Genomic DNA, 20,083 nt, shown 5'->3' with positions numbered 1-20,083 from the left:
GATTTCCACACAAACAATAAATAATTTTAAAAAAAAGTTTCAATAGATTGATATTTCCACACAATTAAAAACAAGAGAATGACTCCAACTGTATACAACAGGTCGTAAGCACCTCCTAAGAACTGGAACTGAAAATCATATTTTATTATTCACGCATTTAAAACCATCCTTAGTATATTAAGTGGAGGAGCTTTATTTGAAATTGAAGAGAGAGCTTGTGTGTTGTTGGCGTTGTTACTTTGACCTTCAAATATGGATTAAGGTTCATCCCATCCTTGTGAGGCTACAAGAAAAGAAAAGAAAAGAAAAGAAAAGAAAAGAAAAGAAAAGAAAAGAAAAGAAAAGAGGGTTGTAATCGTAATGGAATGAATGAATGAGTGAATGGTATTAATAAAAAAAAAAGGAATAAGAATAGTAATTGGTACCTGCTAAGGAAAGCTCTCCATTTAGGTCGTCGGCCCCAATGTGCCATGCAAAGTAACCACGTAAGTTTTGGTCCTTAAGATAAGAGACCTTGATTTTGACACTTGAAATGCCGTCGTAGGCGAACCAGGTCTTACCCTGGTAGCAATAATCGGTGACATAACTAGGGTCATAAAAAGTGGTTGCACTGTTTTTGCCTATAAAAGCCTTGATATAGTTGTACTCCATAGAGCCGTTAAGGCCGGTCCTAGGCGCGGGACCATCTGCCGGGGCCAAAATGCCGTTATTATTAGGATCCTTTAGCTTCCAACCATACCCATAAAAGGCAATCCCGAGAACCAGTTTATATGGTCTGACCCCAGATATGATCCAATCTTGGATTCCGTGACTCCCACTTACGTTAGTATTAGTGACGGGGTCAAAGAGCGCCGCGGGTGCGTGTGTTTTTTCACCCTCCTGTTTGGAGGAATAGAAGTCGTAATCCTTGACATTAATCCAATCTAAATTGTCGGATATTATCTTGGAAGGATAGGAGTGCGACCGATCCTCTTTATCATGTTTTATAGAAGATGCGGAGGAAACCGTTGCTGTGAGAAGTAATGCAATATAGTCATGAATGGGATACGCAGCATCCACAGCCACTGCTACCCGCCACTCTTGAAGAAGCAGCCCAAAGTTTGCCATCTCGATGTCACTTGCTGGGTATTCCCAATCGAGATCAAGGCCATCGAACTCGTAATCCCTAGCCAACTTGATCGACGAATCAATGAATTTTTTACGTGCCCCGACATTGCTAGCCATGGAAACAAAAGCAGATACGTCCGCTTTTGGACCTCCGATAGAAATCAATGTTTTCACATCAGGGTTCTTCTGCCGGACAGTTGTTGTGAAATTCGTGAATGTGTCGGCTGTTTCATCAACAGAGACTTCGTGGGTTTTCGGATCGAGATTCGCAAAACCCCAGAAGATGTGGGTGAAGAGTTTTGATTCAATCTTATTGATAGGGAATTCACTCTCACTCAACCAATACGCTCCTTTCACAACCAGATATGCCATCGATCTGATTTTAATTACTTAATTTGTTTTGCTTTGCTTTGCTTTCTATAAGTTATATTCCCTTAACCTCTCTATTTATAGTACTAGTAACATTTCGCGCGTCCATCTCCATTTTAGTTATAATTAATTACTTCAACTTGTTCTTATTATTCATTATCAATCATTCTTTATAAACTAATTAAACCCTAAATAAATTCTCCCAACCGGCTTCGCCTCATTAATTTAATGAAATTAATTAATTAATGTAGATGATGAATACATGTATTTGTCATCTACATTCATTAATTCATTCCATTAAATTAACTTACCCTTTAATTGATCTTTGTCTTCTATCTATCCATTCATTATTATTATTATTATTATTATTATTATTATTATTAAGGGTATGTAGATTACTGATTATTTTTAAGATTAGTGATTATATTGATAATGCTATTATATATATTGGTGCATCTTCTTCTAATTAAAAACAAGAATTTGATGATGTCTCAATGAATGTGCTTTGCTTGCTTTGTCACGCTAACTGTAAATATTAATCAATTAATACACCACTTCATCATCATCATTTACCACCTATTTACAATCAAATTTAATTTTATTACATGTATGTAAATTTTCCTTAATTAATTATCATAACAAAGTTCAGTAAAGTTATATATATATATATATGGAGTGATTAACCAACTAAAGAATTAACTACTTAATCAAATGTCAATGCTTATGAGTGAGTGTCTATATTTGTTTTTATAACACCAAATTGTCTAGGTATAACTAAAGTAACTTTTTTTTTTGTTTGTTACCTAATTCACTTTGTTTTTATTCTGATTTTCTTTGAGCTCATGTAACTCTTTTGTTTTATGCCTTTTATTATATTCACGTTACATCGTCTTTCACCAAAAAAAAAAAAACACTAAAGTAACAAAATTAAATTAAATCTCCTTAATTCTTAGATTTAGGAGGTGATCAAAACTATTTAGACATAGTTTGATTCCAATTTTCTATGCGATCACAACTGTCAACCCTAATAACTTAAAAAAAAAAAGGTTGGTCCCAATATCTGCAAACAAGCAAACACTTTATGCAATTTTCTTTTTCCAAGTTTGGGTACAGTAAAAATGTTAACAATTCTCAATATATAATAATTCATTCATTTAATCTAACTAATAGGTTTGTTGTCCCTCTTTCTTGACTCATATTTTATTTTATTCTCTATGTTATTATTGTTGTGGACTTTGCAATCTTGCTGAAATGTTTCTATTTAATTGGTGGTCGGGATAATTTAGTAGATCCAATGAAGGGTATAGTTTTCTTTTGTTTGTTGTTTGTTTCAGATCATGGTATAAATGTCTTTTTTTTCAATTTGCTTTTTGGTGGATCTGTTCCACCATTCAAGATTTTTTGCTTTGTTAGTTGGGAGTGATCTCGTTTAAGTGTTCTTGGTTGTTTATGATTTACTCTTTTAGGTATATTAAATAATCATTTTAACCCCTCGTTATATAATATATATATTTTTTTTAAAATCTTAGAAGATATTCATGTTCACGAAATCATTTTAAGGGATTTATATTTAATAATTAGTTCACTATATCGATCTCGTATCAATCAAATATCAAATCACAACTATTATACTAATTATAAACTTGTAAAAAATAAAATATATATCGACAAATCAAAAATAGAATTATAATAACTCCTATATAAACAGATTTTTATAATTTATATCAAAATATTAATATAATAAATTGTAAATTAACTACTATATGCATCGTACAAAAATAAATAAAAAGGTTAAAAAAAATTGTTTTTATTGAATTAGTTAAAAAATTAAGCCTTCTAATAATTATTTCAATATCTCATATAATATCTTTTAATTTATATTTGTTTTTACTAGCTTCCTATTTTTGTTTTCAAAAACTTCTTCCATCATTATTGTTTATAATTTTTTCTGTTAATTAAACTTAAATATAAAATATTATAGACGTATCATCATTTATAAAATTATATAATTAAAATTAAAATATTATTATTTAAAATCAATTATTTTCCATAATTTCATTCATAAACTAATTTTAAAATTCTAAAATAAAGTGTAAATTAAAATTAACAACTAAATTAATATATTGAATAAAAATATAGTGACGCACATAATAGAGCGCTAGAAAATAAGTGACGCCTTTTCATTTGCTATTTGCTTTTTAATATTTTTAGCGACATTTCGATAATTTGTATTTTAAAATGTTGATATATTCATTATTGTTATTACTCTATATTTCAATACTAAGTATAATTTTTGTCTTAAATATGTGTTTGGTTAAAAAGAAATGAAGTTTTTTGATAAAATAAAATGTAAGTTTCAACTAATTGCAATTTCCACACATACAAGAAATAATTCGAAACAACAAGAGAATGACTCCAACGGTGTGATGGGCAAGTGTAAACACCTCCAAAAGCTGGAACCAGTGCAATATTGTTATTCACGCGGCATGAGAAACGTCCTCTCTTACTATATTAAGTGGAGGAGTTTTATTTGAAATTGAAGAGGCGATCTTGTGATCATTGCATGTGTTGTTAGTTTGACCTTAAAATATGGATTAAGCTACAGTACCCCATGCTTGTGAAGCTGCAAGAAAATAAAAGAAAAGAGGTTTGTAATTGTTAATTAAATGTAATGATTGGTAAAATTATAAGAATGGTAATTAATATTTTTGTACCTGCGAATGAAATCTTCTTAATTATTATAACAAATTAAAGTTCAGTAAACTTATATATATTTTAAATTAAGCATCCTGCCTTTGATTATAATTACTAATTTAAAAATATATATATATATATGGATGATTAACAAACTAAATAATTAACTAGTTAATCAAATGTCAATGCTAATGAGTGAATCATCTATATTAGTTTTTATAACACCAGATTGTCTAGGTATAATTAAATAACACAATTAAATTAAAGTCGGCTTAATTCTTAGATTTAGGAGGTGATCAAAACTATATATTTAGGCATAGTTTGATTCCAATTTTTTATGCCATCGCAACCGCCAAACCTAATAACTGTAAAAATAAATTAAAAAAATAAAAAGGTTTCTTTCAATATCTGCAAACAAGCGAACACTTTATGCATTTTCCTTCTTCCAATTTTGGGTATAGACGAAATGTTTAACATTTCTCAATATATAATAATTTATTCATTTAAATTCTAACTAATAGGTTTGTTGTCCTTTTTTGACCAATATTTTATTTTATTCTCTATGTTATTATTGTCGTGGACTTTGCAATCTTGCTGAAAGGTTTATATTTTATGGTCGGGATAATTTTGTAGATCCAATGAAGGGTATAGTTTTATTTTGTTTGTTGTTTGTTTCTGATCCTTGTATAAATGTCTTTTTTTCCGTTTGCTTTAATTTTGGTGAATTCCAATTTAGTAATCGCGGTTAATCGAACTTCTTATTTTCTCAGTCGGAGATCAATTTCGTACCCTCTACAATGAGGATAGTATCACTTTCTACTACTAACTGCAAAGGCATTCGAGGGAGTATGACTGATCACCTCACTTTTGGGTTGGGATTAGTTGGTAATCCGCCTTCTAAGATTCCAAAATTCCCTCAAGCCCACAAAAGAGTTGGAGGCCCATGCATATGTTTAGCTCTTGGTTTCGGTTCCCTACTGTCTAATCTCCCCGTATGCTTTTGTAATGGGCAAGTTCCCTATCTTAATTGTTTAGGGCGAAACTCTGCATTAACAATATCCTTAGGTCACAAGATTTCTTTCTTTCTAGTCGCTCCGTCCCTTTGTTAGGAATGCCAGGAAATCAAAGATACAAGATAACAACTACTTTAATATTCCCGATGATTGCAAGGAAGTGACATCGTGCCTACTCTTCCTCTTTAACTGGCGCCGATTGTATCCCGAACAAGCAACCAAAGACGGGGACCTAAGATCGAATAGTTCAATAAAGATCAAGGAAAGGGTTAGAGTAATTGGTCGACTCATCAGGCTCGTGACTTGAAGATTGCAAGATTGAATTTTGTCCCCCGCCTAATCACTTGAGATGCTTTTTAGGTATAGGTGGTACTATACAAGCTCTTTAGGGAAATAAATTATTTGCATTTCTACCTTTTTAATCAAGACGATCTGAGACGGTGGGGGATAAACTTCAGCGTCGAGGGGTATCAAATAAGTCTTCAATGAAAACTTGGTGGTTAAGGGCAGTACCATAATACCAACGACAACACCGTACCAGACAGTTAGATAAGATAAGTAAGCAAGAACTTGATGTAGATTAAGAATGTATTTCAGTGTGTTATTACATTTACAAGAGTATGAATTATACAAAAATAAGAGAAATTAAAATGTTAGAATATGTAAAGATTATAAATACACTAAATAGAGGGAATATAAAAACCAAGAGACTCAAGTGTGTTCTTTAATTGTAGAGTCTTTAATACCTTCCCTCAAACGAAACGGGGAGGCACACACTATGAGTTTGTTACGTAATAAAGCAAATCGGTTTGATGCAAGTCCTTTAGTGAGGATGTCGGCAATTTTATCATCAGTAAGTATCGAATGAAAAGAAATTTCTGAGCAACACGTTCGCGAACGAAGTGAAAATTAATCTCAATATGTTTCGTATGAGCATGAAAAACTGGATTGACCGACAGAAATGCAGCACCAATATTGTCACACCATAGAGTGGGAGGTTGAAGTGGGGAGATGCAAAGTTCACGTAGCAAGGATTGGAGCCAGATGAGTTCAACAGTTGAATGATTTAGAGCTCAATACTCAAACTCGGTACTAGACCAAGCAACAACTTGTTGTTTCTTTGAATTCCAAGAGATAAGATTGTCACCAAGAAATATGCAGTAGCCAGTTGTGGAACGACGATCGTCCGAACAACCAGCCCAGTCGGAGTCAGAAAAGGCAGATATATCGAGAGAAGATGATGGACGAATGAGAAGTCCATGATGAGGAGCATGAAGCGGTTATACATTGCAAGAACCTTCACCACTAAAATTTTTTTGCTTTGTTAGGTTGGAATGACATTGTTTGAGTGTTTTTTTTTTGTTTATGATTTACTCTTTTAGTTATATTAAACAATCATTTTAATCCCACATTATATAATATATATATTTTTTAAATTTTAGAATGTTCACGAAATCATTTTAAGGAATTTATATTTAATAATTAGTTCACTATATCGATTTCGTATAATCAAATTTCAAATTACAACAATTATACTAATTATAAACTTGTAAAAAATAAAATATATATCGACAAATAAAAAATAAAATTGTAATAACTTATATATAAACAGATTTTTATATTTTATATCAAAATATTCATATAATAAATTGTAAATTAACTACTATATGAATATCATACAAAAATAAATAAAAAAGTTTTATAAAAAAATATTTTTATTGAATTAGTTAAAAAATTACGCTTTCTAATAATTATCTTAACGTCTCATATAATATCTTTTATGTTTGTTTTTACAAGCTTCCTATTTCTGTTTTCGAAAACTTTTTCCATCATTATCGTTTATAATTTTTTCCGTTAATTAAACTTAATCATAAAATATTAAGACGTAACAACATTATAAAATTATATAATTAAACTTAAAATATTATTATTTAAAATCAGTTATTTTCCATAATTTAATTCATAAACTAATTTTTAAATTCTAAAATAATTGAAAGAATTAACCAATAAATTAATATATTAAAGAAAAGTATTTAATTAAATTCTAGATTAAAGAAAAAAAATCTATGGTTGTTAGCATATCAGATCTTTTGACAAATCTCAACTAGAAAGTTTAACCCAGTTATATACCCTTCTCTCGAATCTCGTGAACGCGATGAGAAACCAAATTAGGATTTACCTAGAATTCGTTTTTTTTATTGATGTTGATAATTGGTTAAGTCATGTAACTTTCCGTCCTCAAAAATCTCGTAAAGTGAAGTAAAGAAATGACTTTCTCGAATCGCCTAAGTGTGAGACTTAACAATATTAGAGTAATTTTGACTCATTAAGTGTCACACCAAATTTAACTACATGTTTTTGAGAGGGATATAAAATTAAGGATATTAAAAATACTAGATGAGAAATAGAGATAGACATAGAAATGATGAGTAAGGGTGACAATTCAGGTCGGTCAGATTGGCTGATTATGGTGTTAAACTATACTAATTTGAACCTGGACTTTATTTGTAATTGACCCGATCCCGACACGATTGACCTGATTCAACTCGAACCCAATTCATTTTAACCCTTAATATCACATCTTTATTTCATATTAAAATGACATAAAAAATAATGATGTTAAATAACAAATTCGTCTATAAAATATTCTAAGAAAGAGTGAGTAGAAAGGAAAAACAAAAATCCTAGAAAAAAAAATTAACGGGTTAGCGGTGTACGTTGGGATATTTGAGATCGATTCAATTTTGACCCGTTTTTTAATCGGGTCAAACGTGTCTCCTGATTTAGAACCGAATCAGAAAATACATTATCCTAGCTAACCTGATTTTTCATTTTTTCGTTTGTGGTTCGAGTCGTGTTTTCGTGTCGTGCATTTGACATTAGAAATAAGGATATGGTGTTGGATAATTAGGTAAGAAGATAATCATTATAATGAGAGAATAACTAATATTATAATATAATTTTATGTATTAATTATATTATAATATAATTTGGGTCCATTGGTAGAGACTAAGCAACGCTCTTCTCTTAACTTTACAACTGTAGCATAAAGTTCTGTGTTTACACTCATAACATAAATAAAATCCGTAATTTTATTGTACACATTCGACCCAAGAATTATTCATAAATTAGAGTTTTGTAAATTTGAAAAAGTATAAAAATAAAGTTATTGTTAAAATGTATGAATTGAAAATTTCATATCGTGATTTTGGTCTTTATCGGTCATTCCTTTAATTATATATATAATTATAGGCGTTTACTTGCATTTTCAAAGAATGTGACGACAATATTGTCCATGCTTACTCTGCTACCCATAAAAGTTATTGTAAGTATATTGAATTAATTCAAGGGCAATAACAAAATAAAGAATATTGTTTGTATAATAAAAAAATTGAAAAGAAATAAGAGAGGGAAGAAGATAGGAAAACGAAATATGGTGGGTTTTTCTAATTTGTTGGTAAATGTAACATATATAGATGACAAACATAGTAATAAAAAAAGAATGTATATGGGCCGACAAACGTTCAATTAAATAAGTGACGCCTTTTCATTTGCTATTTGCTTTTTAATATTTTTAGCGACATTTCGATAATTTGTATTTTAAAATGTTGATATATTCATTAATTTGATTACTCTATATTTCAATACTAATTAAGTATAATTTTTGTCTTAAATATGAGTTTGGATAAAAAGAAAGGAAGTTTTTTGATAAAATAAAACGCACGTTTCAATAGATTGCAATTTTCCACCCATACAAGAAATAATTCAAAACAACAAGAGAATGAATCCAACGGTGTGATGGGTAGGTGTAAACACCTCCAAAAGCTGGAACTTATTATTCACGCGGCATGAGAAACGTCGATCCACTCTTAATTACTATATTAAGTGGAGGAGTTTTATTTGAAATTGAAGAGGCGAAGTACTTGTGATCGTTGTGTTGTTAGTTTGACCTTAAATTATGGATTAAGCTCCAGTACCCCATGCTTGTGAAGCTGCAATAAAATAAAGAGAAAAGAGGTTTGTAATTGTTAATTAAATGTAATGATCGGTAAAAAAGAAAAAAGAATGGTAATTAATATTATTGTACCCGCGGCGGAAAGCTCTCCATTTAGGTCGTCGGCTCCAGCGTGCCATGCAAAGTAACCACGCAAGTCTTGGGCCTTAAGATAAGCGACCTTATGTTTGACACTCTGAATGCCGTCGTAGGAGAAAGTACCTCATTATAATCACCTCATTCCTTCTGAGCGTAGTCTTTAACTACCAATTTTGCCTTGTAGTGAACATCAAATTTTTTGAGAAATCATTCTTTCTTATCAAAGATCCATTTACAACCAATAACCTTCTTCCTTTTTTGTAGATGCATTAACTTGCATGTCTCATTCTTCTGAATAGATTGCATATCATCTTCTATATACCTCTCCTTTTTCCATTTTCAGTACTTTGACTAATATCTGAAAAAGTGGATGAAACATTATCTACGACTAGAAGTGCATAGGTCGCCATGTCAACAAACCGACCTGGTTTTTTAATAACTCGTCTTGGTCTGTTCAAAGAAATTGATTCACGTTGTTTTGAAGGTTCTTGGGTCTATCGTTGGAGAGTCACTTATAGTTGGGCTTATCTTTATCTGCTCAAACTCCACCAGTTGCGGATTACAATCAATCTTATCTGGTGTTATCTTATTCAAAATTGAATAATCATAAAAAATAACATCTCTACTGATAATGGTTTTCTTTGCATTCAAACACCAGAGGCGATATTCTTTAACTCCTGTAGTAAATCCCATAAAAAGAGCCTTCTTTCCTCGTGGATCCAACTTTGATTCAACTAAATGATAATGTACAGTAGAACCAAAAATATCCAAAAAATCATAATCAGTTACAGGTTTTCCAGACCATACCTCTAATGGAGTCTTGCCACCAAGTGCAGATGATGGTAGCCGATTTATCAAATATTGAGTGTATGACACAGCTTCTGCCCAAAATTTCCTGTCTAACCCAGCATTAGACAACATACATCGAACTTTCTTCACTAATGTCCTATTCATACGTTCCGATACTCCATTCTGTTGTGGTGTTTTTCTGACTGTGAAGTGTAGAACTATGCCACACTCTTGACATAACTTCTGGAATAGATTATTCTTGTATTCTCCACCGTTATCAGTCTGGAGAATTTTGATCTTTCTTCTTGTCTCGTTTTCAACTTGAGTTTTCCATTTAAGAAAAATCTCAAACACTTCATCTTTATTCTTCATAGTAAATACCCATACTCTTCTGGAAAAATTATCAATAAAAGTAACAAAATAATGTCTACCTCTAAGAGAAGGAGTCTTGGCAGGTCCCCAGACATCTGAGTGCACATAATCCAAAATACCCTTGGTGTTATGGATAGCAGTGCCAACTTTTACTCGACTTTGTTTTCCCAGAATACAATGTTCACAAAAATCTAATTTACAAACTTTTGTACCTTTCAACAATCCTTGCTTGACAAGAGTTTTCATAGATTTCTCACCAGCATGCCCAATCGCATATGCCATATCTTTGTTGCCTCTAATTCTTTACTACTCCCGGAAGTTGATACACATGTTGTTCCATTAACTATACTAACTTGATAGTAATACAAATTATTACTTTTCCTGGTAGCTATCAACATCACTAGCGCTTCAGAAATTATTTTAAGAATTTCATTTTTTATTTTCACATGTAGGTTTTTTTACTCCAAGGCCCCCAAAAAAATGAGATTCTTTTTCATATTCGGTATATACCGAACATCTCTGATAATTCTGGTGGATCCATCATCATTTCTTAGCTTGATTGAACATATCCCTTTTATTTTACATGTATTAGTTTATAAATAAGTTTATAATTTTGTTTAAGTTAAAGAGTGTATTAAAAAATAAGTTTCAATCGATTGCGATTTCCACACAAACAAGAAAGAGTTTAAAACAAGTTTCAATATATTACGATTTCCACACAAACAATAAATAATTTAAAAAAAAGTTTCAATAGATTGATATTTCCACACAATTAAAAACCAGAGAATGACTCCAACTGTATACAACAGGTCGTAAGCACCTCCTAAGAACTGGAACTGAAAATCATATTTTATTATTCACGCATTTAAAACCATCCTTAGTATATTAAGTGGAGGAGCTTTATTTGAAATTGAAGAGCGAGCTTGTGTGTTGTTGTGTTGTTACTTTGACTTCAAATATGGATTAAGGTCCGTCCAATGCTTGTGAAGCTGCAAGAAAAGAAAAGAGGGTTGTAATCGTAATGAAATGAATGAATGAATGGTATCAACAACAACAAAAAAGAATAAGAATTGTAATTGGTACCTGCCGAGGAAAGCTCTCCATTTAGGTCGTCGGCCCCAACATGCCATGCAAAGTAACCACGTAAGTCGAGGCCCTTAAGATAAGAGACCTTGCTTTTGACACTTGGAACGCCGTCGTAGGCGAACCAGGTCTTACCCCGGTAGCAATAATCGGTGACATAAGTAGGGTCATACAAAGTGATTGCATTGTTTTTGCCTATAAAAGCCTTGATATAGTAGTACTCCATTGAGCCGTTAAGGCCGGTACAAGGTGCGGGACCATCTGCCGGGGCCAAAATGCCGCTATTATTAGGATCCTTTAGCTTCCAACCATACCCATAAAATGCAATCCCGAGAACCATTTTTTGTGGTTTGACTCCACATAGGATCCAATGTATGATTCCGTGACTCCCACTTATGTTGGTATTAGTGATGGGGTCATAGAGCGCCGCGGGTGCGTGTGTTTTGTCACCCTCCTGTTTGGAGGAATAGAAGTCGTATTCCTTGACATTAATCCAATCTAAGTTATCGTCTATAATCTTGAAAGGATAGGAGTGCGATTGATTCTCTTTAACATTTTGTATAATGGGCCCGGAGGAAACCGTTGCTGTGAGAAGTAATAATGCACGGTCATGAAAGGGATGCGCCCCAGCATCCACAGCCACTGCTACCCGCCACTCTTGAAGAAGCAGCCCAAAGTTTTCCATCTCGATGTCACTTGCTGGGTATTCCCAATCGAGATCAAGGCCATCGAACTCGTAATCCCTAGCCAACTTGATCGAGGAATCAATGAATTTTTTACGCGCGTCGCCATTGCTAGCCATGGCAACAAAAGCAGATACGTCCGCTTTTGGACCTCCGATAGAGATCAATGTTTTCACATCAGGGTTCTTCTGCCGGACAGTTGTTGTGAAATTCGTGAATGTGTCGGCTGTTACATCAACAGAGACTTCGTGGGTTTTCGGATCGAGATTCGCAAAACTCCAGAAGATGTGGGTGAAGAGATTTGATTCAATCTTATAGATAGGGAATTCACTCTCACCCAACCAATACACTCCTTTCACAACCGGATATGCCATCGATCTGATTTTAATTACTTAATTTGCTTTGCTTTGCTTTGCTTTGCTTTGCTTTACTTTGCTTTGCTTTGCTTTCTATAAGTTATATCGATCCCTTAACCTAGCTCACTATTTATATATAGTACTAGCTAGTTAGCTAGCTAGTAACATTTCATACATCTTCATTTTAATTAATTACTTCAACTTGTTCTTATTATTCATTATATATCAATCATTTTTTTATAAACTAATTAAACCCTAAATTAATTAATTAATATTGTAGATGATGAATACATGTATAATAATGTGTGTATGTTTACAACCTCCCTCAAGTACTAATTACACATTAATTAATTATACATGTATTTGTCATCTACATTCATTAATTCATTCCATTAAATTAACATACCCTTTAATTTATTTGTCTTCTATCCATTCATTATTACTAAGGGTATGTAGATTATTGATTAGTTTTAAATTAAACATCCTGCCTTTTATTATAATTGCTAATTTAAAACTATATATATATAAATATAAATTTTGGGAGTAATTAACCAACTGAAGAATTAACTAGTTAATCAAATGTCAATGTTAGTGAGTGAGTCGTCTATATTTCTAGGTATAAGTAAAGTAACACAATTAAATTAAAGGAATCTAACTAATTCATTCTTAGATTTTAGAAGCGATCAAAATCTATGTATAAGGAATAGTTTGATTCCTATTTTCTTCTCGATTGCAACTGTCAAAAGGTTGCGACCAATATCTGCAAGCAAGCAAAGACTTTATGCTTTTTTTTCTTTCATTTTTGGGTACAAAAGAAACGTTAATAATTCTCAATATAAAATAATTCATTCATTTAAATTTGAACTAATAGGTTTGTTGTCTTTCTTTCTTGACCCGTATTTTATTTTATGCTCTATATTATTATTGTTGGGTTAGGATTTGTATCTCCCAAATTCGATCTACTTGAAAACAATCTGTAAAAAACACAAGAAAGAAGAACACAAGAACACACAGATTTATAGTGGTTCACTCAAATTGAGCTACATCCACTTCAGCCACCACCGGATTTCACTATGAAGGAGAAGAAGGAATACAAAGTTTTTGCCTCACACTTTATCTCTCTAAAATTCTGTCTTTTTTTTTTGTAAACCCTTAATAATCACATATTTATTGGTAAACATTCAGGTAATAAACCTAAATAACTCTTGGTCAGGTCCAAGCCCAAAACCAAATACAAACTCAATAAACTCTAATTAATACTTGTAGAGTTTATTATAAGTTTAGGCTCCATAACTCAACAATCTCCCACTTGGAGACTAACTTCATCATCTCTCGATCGGTGGCGGCTTTCCATCCGGTGTCTTAAGGAAGAAGACCAACTGAAGTTGCACACAACTTTAGTTTCTCATTTGTCACAGCTTTCGTCAACATATCAGTTGGATTCTCACTCCCGGGAATCTTCTCAAGAGCTAATACTCCATCTTCTAAAGTTGACCGGATGAAATGATAACGATCATGTATATGCTTCGTCCTGCCATGATAAACAGGATTCTTTGCCAAATGAATGGCACTCTGACTGTCGCATCGCAACACACTTCCCTCGTAGTCTTGACCCAATTTTCGCAAAAAGGGTTATAACCACATCATTTCCTTAGCAGCTTCTGTCACAGCAACATAGCAACATACTCTGCTTCACAATTACAACATTTAACATGTATTTGACTCATTTAACACATTTTTATTCGTTTAACACGTTTTTGACATATGTTTTCCACATTTTTCACGTTTTTGACACGTTTAACACATTTTGACACGTTAAACAAGTTTTTCACGTTTTTAACACGTTTAATACGTTTTTCACACGTTTAACACGTTTTTTGCATATTTAACACATTTTTGACACGTTGAACTTGTTTTACATGTTTTTGCCATGTTTAACACATTTTTAACACGTTTTTGACACGTTTGACATATTTTCATGATTAAGACACATTTTCACGTTTTTGGCACGTTTAACATTTTTTCTAATTTTTGACATGTTTAACACGTTTTTAACATGTTTAACATGTTTTTCACACGTTTTCACGTTTTTAGCACGTTTTGACACGTTTTTCATTTTCTCCATATTTTTGGCACGTTTAACATGTTTTCCACATTTTCTACATTTTGGCACGTTTTTACACGTTCAACACGTTTCGACACGTTTTTGACATGTTTAATACATTTTTCACACGTTTAACACGTTTTTGACACGTTTAACACGTTTTTGGCACGTTTGACACATTTTTGACACGTTGAACATGTTTTTAACATGTTTAACACGTTTTTGACATATTTGACACATTTTTTATGATTAAGACACATTTAACACATTTTGACACGTTTTTCATGTTTTTGACACGTTTAACATGTTTTTCACAATTATCATATTCTTGACATGTTTAACACGTTTTAAACATTTTAACACGTTTTCACATGTTTTTCACACGTTTTTTCACGTTTTTGGCATGTTTAACACGTTTTGACATGTTTAACACATTTTCCACATTTTCCATGTTTTTGGCACGTTTTGACACGTTTAATATGTTTTTCACATTTTGACACGTTCAATACGTTTTTCAAATGTTTAATGTGCCTAAACGTAAAAAACGTGTTAAACGTGCCAAAAACATGAAAAATGTGTTAAACATGCCAAAAATGTGTTAAACGTGCCAAAAACGTATCAAAACGTGTTAACGTGCAAAAATCATGTTAAACATGTCAAAAATATGTTTTATCTACAAAAACGTATTAAACGTGTTAAAATTTCAAAAATGTATTAAACGTGTCAAAAACGTGCAAAAAACATAAAAATGTGTTAAACGTGTTAAATGTGCTAAAAATATGTTAAATGAGCCAAAAACATGTTAAACGTGTTCAACATGTAAAAAATGTGTTAAACATGCCAAAAATGTAAAAAACTTGTTAATGTGTGAAAATGTGTAAAATATGTCAAAAACGTGTTAAACATGCCAAAAACGTGAATAACATGTTAAACGTGTGAAAAATGTGTCAAACATGTTAAACATATAAAAAATATGTTAAACATGTTAAAATGTCAAAACATGTTAAATGTGTTAAACGTGTCAAAAATGTGAAAACCGTGTTAAACTTATCAAAAATATGTTAAACGTACCAAAAACGTGAAAAATGTGTTAGATTTGTCAAAAACCATGTTGAACGTATTAAACATGTCAAAAATGTGTTAAACGTGACAAAAACATGTTATTAGTGTGAAAATGTGTTAAACATGTCAAAAACGTGTTACACGTGTCAAAAACGTAAAAACGTGTTTAACATGTGAAAAATGTGTTATAAGTGTGAAAATGTGTTAAAAATATTTAAAATGTGTTAAATATGTCAAAAACGTGTTCGACTTAAAGTTGGAAGATGATTAGTTTATATTGGATTAATAATAGAGAAATAAATTAAATTTATATAATTTTGGTAACTCTAACCCAATCTAAATTAAACTCAACCCAACCCAAATTAATATTTTAGGTTTGGATTAGGGTTGGATTTGGTTAAACCCAAATTATGCTCACCCCTACTCAAAGCAGATACTAAATAAGCCTTACAAGCCCATGAGCTAGGATAGTCGACCTAGGGTAGCCAATTTAAAAAAAAAAACAATACATTAAGTTAAATTTATTATTTTAATTAAATATAAAAAGAATTTAGCTTAATAGTTCAAATTAAAATTGAAATTTAGTATTGAATTAAATCTCAAAAAATATTTTTTTTATAAATAGAATTAAGACAGCAAAATAATTTCATATTTTTCTATTGATCATCCAAACTTTACAATTACTTCCAGGTCCTAACTTAAAAGAGAACAAAAGAAATCTTATGAAATAAAGTTCTTGAGTTAATGATCCTCAAGCACACCTTTTGAAAGCCCAAATAATACTTCCGTACTAAGTAATTCTTACAGGCCCATGGATAGGAGTAGTCCACCAAGGGTAGCCATTTAATAAAAGAAACAATATATTTAGTTTAATTAAACATAAAATGATTTAACATAATAGTTCAAATGAAAATTGAAAATTTGTATTTGGCCATTAATTCAAATATCAAAACAAATATTTTTGTAACTAGAACTAAGACAATCAGATAATTTCAAATTTTTTTACCGATCATCCACACTTTACAATTACTTTTAGGTCCTAACATAAAAGAGAACAAAAAAACCTTATGAAATGAAGTTCTTGAGTTAATGATCCTCAAACACATCTTTTGAAAGCCCAGGTAATACTCAGAGTCGGTACTAAGTAAGCCTTACAAGCCTATGAGCTAGGGCAGTCCACATAGGATAACTCATTTAATAAAAAGAACAATATATTTAGTTAAATTTATTAATTTAATTAAACATAAAAAAATTTATCTTAATAGTTCGAATAAAAATTGAAAATTTGTATTTAGTCATGAATTCAAATCTCAAAAAAAAATTATAACTAGAATTAAGACAACCAAATACTTTCATATTTTTCTACCGATCATCCAAACATTACAATTACTTTCAGGTCCTAACCTAAAAGAGAAAAAAAAACTTATAAAATCAAGTTCTATAATTAATGATCCTCAAACACACCTTTTGAAAGCTCAAGTAATACTCAGAGTCGGTACTAAGTAAGCCTTACAAGCCATAGGCTAGGGCAGTTCACCTAGGGTAGTCCATCTAATAAAAAAATATATATTTAATTAAATTTATTAGTTTAATTAAACATAAAAGGATTTAGATTAATAGTTCAAATGAAAATTAAAAATTTGTATTTGGTCATGAATTCAAATCTAAAAACAATTATAACTAGAACTAGGACAGCCAAATAATTTCACATTTTTCTACCGATCATCCAAACTTTTCAATTACTTTCAGGTCCTAACCTAAAAGAGAATAAAAGAAACCTTATAAAATAAAGTTCTTGAATTAATGATCATCAAAAACAAATTTTGAAAGCCTAAGTAATATTTAGAGTCGTAAGTCTTACAAACTATGGGCTAGGGTAGTCCACTAAGGTAGCCCATTTAATAAAAAGAATAATATATTTAATAAATTTATTGGTTTAATTAAACATAAAAAGGATTTAGCTTAATAGTTCAAATTAGGGTATCATGCTAATTTCCCTTTAATTTCGGAAAAAAATTGAAAATTTGTATTTAGTCATGAATTAAATCTAAAAAAATTATAACTAGAACTTTGTCTAGGGGTGTAAACGAGTCAAGCTGCTCGTGAGTAACTCAGTCAAAGCTCAGCTCAACTCGGTTTGACCAAGCTCGAGCTGAGTTCGAGTAGCTCGAGTATAAAATCGAGCTCGAGTTCGAACATTATATTTCTTGTTCGAGTAACTCGCGAGTAGCTCGTTATTTATATTTATATTTATTTATATAATATATATATATAAACTAAAAAAAATCATAATAGCGCCGCGGCCAAAGCCTAACTTACATTCACAATCTCTTTCTCTCTTTTATTTCCATTCATCCCCAAGTGTTCACCCGATTCTTCCTCCATCATCCATCATCTATTAATTCCTCCATAAAATGCTGAACAGTTGAAGACCGGATTCTTCATCCATCATCCATCGATTTCTCCATCAAATGTTAAACAGCTGAAGACTCGATTCTTCCTCCATCAAAAGATACTTCAGTGTGATGAGATTTGTTAAAGTTACATGATTGAGCTTAATATCTTCTCTGATTCATGAGATCCAAATGATAACATCATCTGTCTAGTTCTTCTTCAATTCAATTGAAACTGTTAATTTATTTCATATAAAAGTAGTCGGTTGCTGGGTTTATGTCTGAAAATTGTTCTTACTGCATAGATTTTGAAAGAAAGATGGCTGAATATACTCCCAAGAACATTCTTATAACTGAAGCGACTGGATTCATTGCATCACATGAAGTAAAATGTAATATTAGTTAATAAAATTTAATTTTCGAGTTTTCGAATTCGAGCTCGAGTAGCTCGAATTGTCATCGAGTTCGAGTATAAAATTTGGTGCTCGAGTATTTATAATATAATTTGATTTGAGTTTGAGTAGTATGGTACTCGGCTCGACTCGTTTACACACCTAACTTGGACAGCCAAATAATTTCACATTTTTCTACCGATCATTAAAACTTTACAATTACTGAGAACAAAAGAAACCTTATGAAATGAATTTCGTGAGTTAATGATACTCCAACACACCTTCTAAAAGCCCAAGTAATACTCAAAGTCGGTACTAAGTAAGCTTTACAATTCCATGGGCTAGGGCAGTCCACTTAGGTAGCCAATTTAATAAAAAGAACAATATATATATATAGTTAAATTTATTAGTTAAATTAAACATAGCTTAATAGTTCAAATGAAAATTGAAAAATCTGTATTTGGTCATGAATTCAAATCTCAAAATAAAAAATTTTATAATTAGAATTATGTCAGCCAAATAATTTCACATTTTTCTATCGATCATCAAAACATTACAATTACTTTCAGGTTCTAACCTAAAAAAGAACAAAATAAACCTTAAACCTTGTGAATTGAAGTTACTGAGTTAATGATCCTCAAACACACATTTTGAAGGTCCAAGTAATACTCGGAGAAGGTACTATGTAAGCCTTACAAGCCCATTGGCTACATCAGTCCACATAGGGTAATCCATTTAATAAAAAGAACAATATATTTAGTTAAATTTATTAGTTTAAGTATACATAAAAGGATTTAGCTTAATAGTTCAAATGAAATTTAAAATTTGTATTGGGTCGTGAATTCAAATCTAAAAAAAATTATAACTAGGACAGACAAATAATTTTACATTTTTCTACCGATCATCCAAACTTTACTATTATTTTCAGGACCTAACCTAAAAAAGAACAAAAGAAACGATATCAAATGAAGTTCTTGAGTTAACGATCCTCAAGCAAACCTTTTGAAAGTCCAAGTAATACTCAAGTCGGCACTAGATAAGCCTAGCAAGCCCATGGACTATGATAGTCCACCTAGGGTAGCCCCTTTAATAAAAACAACAATAAGATTTAACTTAATAGTTCAGATTAAAATTAAAATTTTCTTTGGTAATGAATTCAAATCTCACAAAAAAAATAATTTAATTAACTAGAACTAAGACATCCAAAAAAAATTCACATTTTTCTACCGATCATACAAATTTACAATTATATGTCAGTCTTAATCTAAAAGAAAACAAAAAAAAAAACTAAATAAAGTTTTCAAGATCATCAAGCACACCTTTTGAAAGTGAAAGTAATATTGCGTTGTTATCTAGAGCCTAGTAATTTCATGGGTTAGGGCAGTTCGCCTAGGTATCCCATTTAATAAAAAAAACAATATATTTAGTTATATTTATTATTTTAATTAAACATAAAAGGATTTACCTTAATACCTCAGATGAAAATTGTAAAAAATTATTTGCTTATGAATTCAGATCTACAACTAAAAAATTTCACATTTTTCTACAGATCATCCAAATTTACAATTACATA

The 20,083-nt window shown here is 31.1% G+C and overlaps 2 protein-coding genes across 2 annotated transcripts; both read right to left on the bottom strand.

The window, feature by feature from the left end:
• Positions 1–257: 257 nt before the first annotated feature.
• LOC124938617 (class V chitinase-like) lies at positions 258–1,479 on the bottom strand. Its single transcript, XM_047479092.1, has 2 exons — positions 426–1,479; positions 258–283 (listed from the first exon to the last, which is right to left on the bottom strand). The coding sequence occupies exons 1-2, from the start codon at positions 1,477–1,479 to the stop codon at positions 258–260; spliced, it is 1,080 nt and encodes a 359-aa protein (XP_047335048.1).
• A 9,921-nt stretch (positions 1,480–11,400) lies between these two features.
• Positions 11,401–12,577, bottom strand: LOC124938606 (class V chitinase-like). The gene is made up of 2 exons (XM_047479081.1): positions 11,521–12,577; positions 11,401–11,426 (listed from the first exon to the last, which is right to left on the bottom strand). The coding sequence occupies exons 1-2, from the start codon at positions 12,575–12,577 to the stop codon at positions 11,401–11,403; spliced, it is 1,083 nt and encodes a 360-aa protein (XP_047335037.1).
• Positions 12,578–20,083: the final 7,506 nt, after the last annotated feature.

Source organism: Impatiens glandulifera, chromosome 1, assembly GCF_907164915.1.
Source record: "Impatiens glandulifera chromosome 1, dImpGla2.1, whole genome shotgun sequence".
Classification (NCBI taxonomy): Eukaryota; Viridiplantae; Streptophyta; class Magnoliopsida; order Ericales; family Balsaminaceae; genus Impatiens; species Impatiens glandulifera.
The sequence above is the reverse complement of the archived record's forward strand: the minus strand, read 5'-3'. Positions and strand labels throughout refer to the sequence as shown.